The sequence below is a fragment of the Eimeria acervulina genome, genomic scaffold (genome assembly GCF_000499425.1).
Source record: "Eimeria acervulina Houghton genomic scaffold, Eah_scaff126, whole genome shotgun sequence".
NCBI lineage: Eukaryota > Apicomplexa > Conoidasida > Eucoccidiorida > Eimeriidae > Eimeria > Eimeria acervulina.
The window spans coordinates 29,729-32,912 of record NW_013550311.1 but is presented as its reverse complement, the minus strand read 5'-3'; the positions used below and the strand labels follow the sequence as shown (position 1 = coordinate 32,912).

At 49.1% G+C, this 3,184-nt stretch overlaps 1 protein-coding gene across 1 annotated transcript in view; it reads left to right on the top strand.

Moving 5' to 3' along the window:
* Positions 1-2,012: 2,012 nt before the first annotated feature.
* Positions 2,013-3,184, top strand: part of EAH_00018980 (hypothetical protein, conserved) — a gene marked incomplete at both ends in the record, with an annotated part of 5,579 nt that continues 4,407 nt past the window's right edge. Inside the window, 2 exons of the mRNA XM_013397395.1 lie at positions 2,013-2,327; positions 2,881-3,184. The exon at positions 2,881-3,184 is cut by the window's right edge and continues 842 nt beyond it. Of these exons, the coding sequence (XP_013252849.1) occupies positions 2,013-2,327; positions 2,881-3,184 (619 nt within the window). The remainder of the gene's footprint in view (positions 2,328-2,880) is intronic.

Genomic DNA, 3,184 nt, shown 5'->3' with positions numbered 1-3,184 from the left:
AGCTGCCACCTCAACTCTCTCATCCTTTGCTCAGCATACACGCCTACAAGAGCGTGTGTGCAACAGGCGGGGGATGGTGTTGAGGGTAGGGTATAAGCATATTATCATTTGTTTGTCTTTGCTGCATGCACAGGGCTGTTGTGAGGTGCAATAATGTCAACTTGCTTTAAAGAAGAGTCCACGAAAAGAAGCATTTACCCCCTTCTTCTAATCTATAAGTAATTAGAACGAGTGTAGAGGTATATTAACTCTTAAACGAAGATGCTGCACACTTTGCTGCACCTCCTCCTGCACAGCAGATGGAGAAGCAGGTGCAGCAAAGCCTCACTATATGCATGCACTAAGCTGTGGACAATTTTATAACACTGACGTTGCCGTTAGTCTTTATGATGCATGCAAATTGATGTGCATGCATTTTAAGCAGATACATTAAGTGCATACACTTAATGCAGAGCGTTACACCCTTTGTGGACAAGTATGCCTATATTTAAGTGAAGATTACTTAATAGCTTCCTATAGAGTCAGTGCATGCAGCAATAAGAGGCCTAAACCCTGTTGTATGTACGGGTGTCTTGCTGTAAGAGTTGTAACACAATGATGTACTCCAAAGGAGAACAAGCAGCTTCTTCACGGCACCAACTCAGGCATAGCTGCAGCAACGCTCAGAGTGGCTGGGGGCTCGCAGTGTATCAGCTGCTTAGCTGGATTCTGTTGTATTTTTTCTACTTTGTAGCATACGATGTCCCCCCTGTAACTACTTAGGGTTTGGTTATACTACTTCCCTCGGAGTTGTGTGCTTGGGGCAAGCACCCGGCAGTTTCTGCTGCTTTTGACTTTAATAAAAACTAAAATACTTTGAACTGTAAAGCAGAAGAACGAAGGAAGTCAGAAGCTTCGGTCCCCCTGTCGCGCACGGGCGATGCAGGGGCGCGGCTCGGGGGGAGCTGTTAAGGGGTATATATTGGGAAATAATATGGAGAATAATAAATTAATTTAAAATATAATACTATAATTAAAGCAAATAATCAAACAAAAGCATTATTAACACAGAAGGTAAGAGGAGGGGAGCTGGGGTGTATGTACGTACACCCGAACGAAGGACGTCTGTTGCCGAGCATAGCAGCCAGATGTTAAGACCCCCACAACAAACAAAAGTATTTTCTTTTATGATGAATGAGCTGTTTCTTTGTTTTTTCTTCAGTTATATTTTGCAATATAAATGCTTTTTCTTTTTCATTTAATGCAGTTAGGTGCCTCTCCCCCCCGCGCGCCGTCTCCCCTTCCCGAGCACACCTGTACATCGAAGGCGGTAGCTGCAGCAGCAGCACTGCAGCAGCATAGCAGCAGCAGCACTGCAGCAGCAGAGCAGCAGCAGCAGCAGCAGGAGCATCCAGCTGTCGCCAACTCCGTCACTCTTCCCTCCTTCCTCATAGAAGACACACTCAGCAAGCGCTTCATTCACCGCTCCTTTAGCTTGGGCTCCACCGCCAAGGGCCCCCAGGCTCTGATGCTGCTGAAACGAACCAGCAGCAACAAGCAGTAGCAGCAGCAGTAACAGCAGCAGCAGCAGCAGCAACAGCAGCAGCATCAACAGCAGCTGCCCCAGCAGTAGCTTGTGCTGCAGTTTTATTGATTCGTCTCCCCCTGCACAGCTTCTCCTTATTCATTAACTCAAGCGTCCGACTGTCTTCCCAACACGCACAAGACTTCAAGCAGCAGCAGCAGCAATAAAGGCGGAAGCAGCAGAAGCAGCAGAAGTAGCAGTCATAGTAATAGCAGTAGTAATAGTAGTGGTTGTCACAGGAGCAAGGGCAGCAGCAGCAGCAGCAGCAACAGCAGCAACAGCAGCAGTACCAGTAGCAGCAAGGACAGGAGCGGAAAGATTATCACGCCCGATCGCAGGAGCAGCAACTGCAGCGTCTGCTGCAGCACTGCTGCTGCAGCAGCAGCAGCAGCAGCAGCAATCGATGGCCCATTAACAATTCATATCTCTCTCGAGGCGCAGCCGCAAGATGAAGGGGCCGACGCTGGCAGTTGTTGCTGCTGCTCCCCTCGAAGCAAAAGAAGGGCATGTACAGCAAAACCCGCACACAGACCACCTGCTGCTGCAGCAGCAGCAGCAGGAGCAGCAGCAGCAGCAGCAGCACGAGCAAGCCACTGAACATGAGGAGGGTGAAGCCCAGGTTGAGAAGCGGCACCAGGATGAGCAGCAGCAGCAGCAGCAGCAGCAGCAGCAATTTGATAGTTGCCGGGGATCTAAGACAATTTTCTCTCTGAAGAAGCCGACTCTCCTCCCGAAGTCTCTACATTACCGGCCCCAGACACAAGTAAGGCCTCTGTTGCTGCTGCTGCTGCTGATTTGCTGCTGCTGATTTGCTGCTGTTGCAGTTGCTGCTGTTGTTGCTGTCTTTGTTTGCTGCTGGTGTTAATACCTGACGTTTGGGGGCTGCTGCTACCCCCATGGGTGTGCAGCCTGCTGATTTGTTGCTGCTGCTGCTATGCTGCTGCTGCTGATTTGCTGCTGCTGCTGACTGTGCGATTGTTGTATTTGTTTGTTTTCGGGTGTACGTACACCGCAGGAGTGGCGAGTTAAATACCGCTGTGGGGGCGCCGTACACTGCAAGACCTTCTCAGCTCAGGTATTTTTGTTTGTTTATTTTCTTTCTTCATGACTCTTTTATTTATTTATTTATTTATTTATATAAATTTATTTATACATTTATACATTTACTTATTTGTTCATCATTATTTATTTATTTTTTGTTTATTTTTTGTTTTGCTGCGAGTTGATCATTGCTCTTCGCCGCTACTTTGCTTCTCCATTTATTGCTTTTGCTGCTTTTGCTGCTGCTGCTGCTGCTGCTGCTGCTGCTGCTGCAGACGTTTGGGGCGGAGATTGCGCATGCATTGGCGCTGTGGTATCGGCAGCGAGTGTCTTCTGAGGGCGTCGTACCCACTCAGACGCAAATAGAAGTGCATGCAGCAAAGCTTGCAGCAGAGACTTCAGCTGGAGGGCGTTCAGCAGCAGCAGCACCAGCAGCAGCAGGAGCAGCAGCAGCACCAGCAGCAGCAAATGATGCTTCTACTGGTGCTGCAGCTCGGCCTGCTGATAGCGGGGAGACAGCGGAGGAGAGAGACACGAAGGGGAGCGCTGAAGTTGCAGATGCCCCTGCGACGCTCTCTT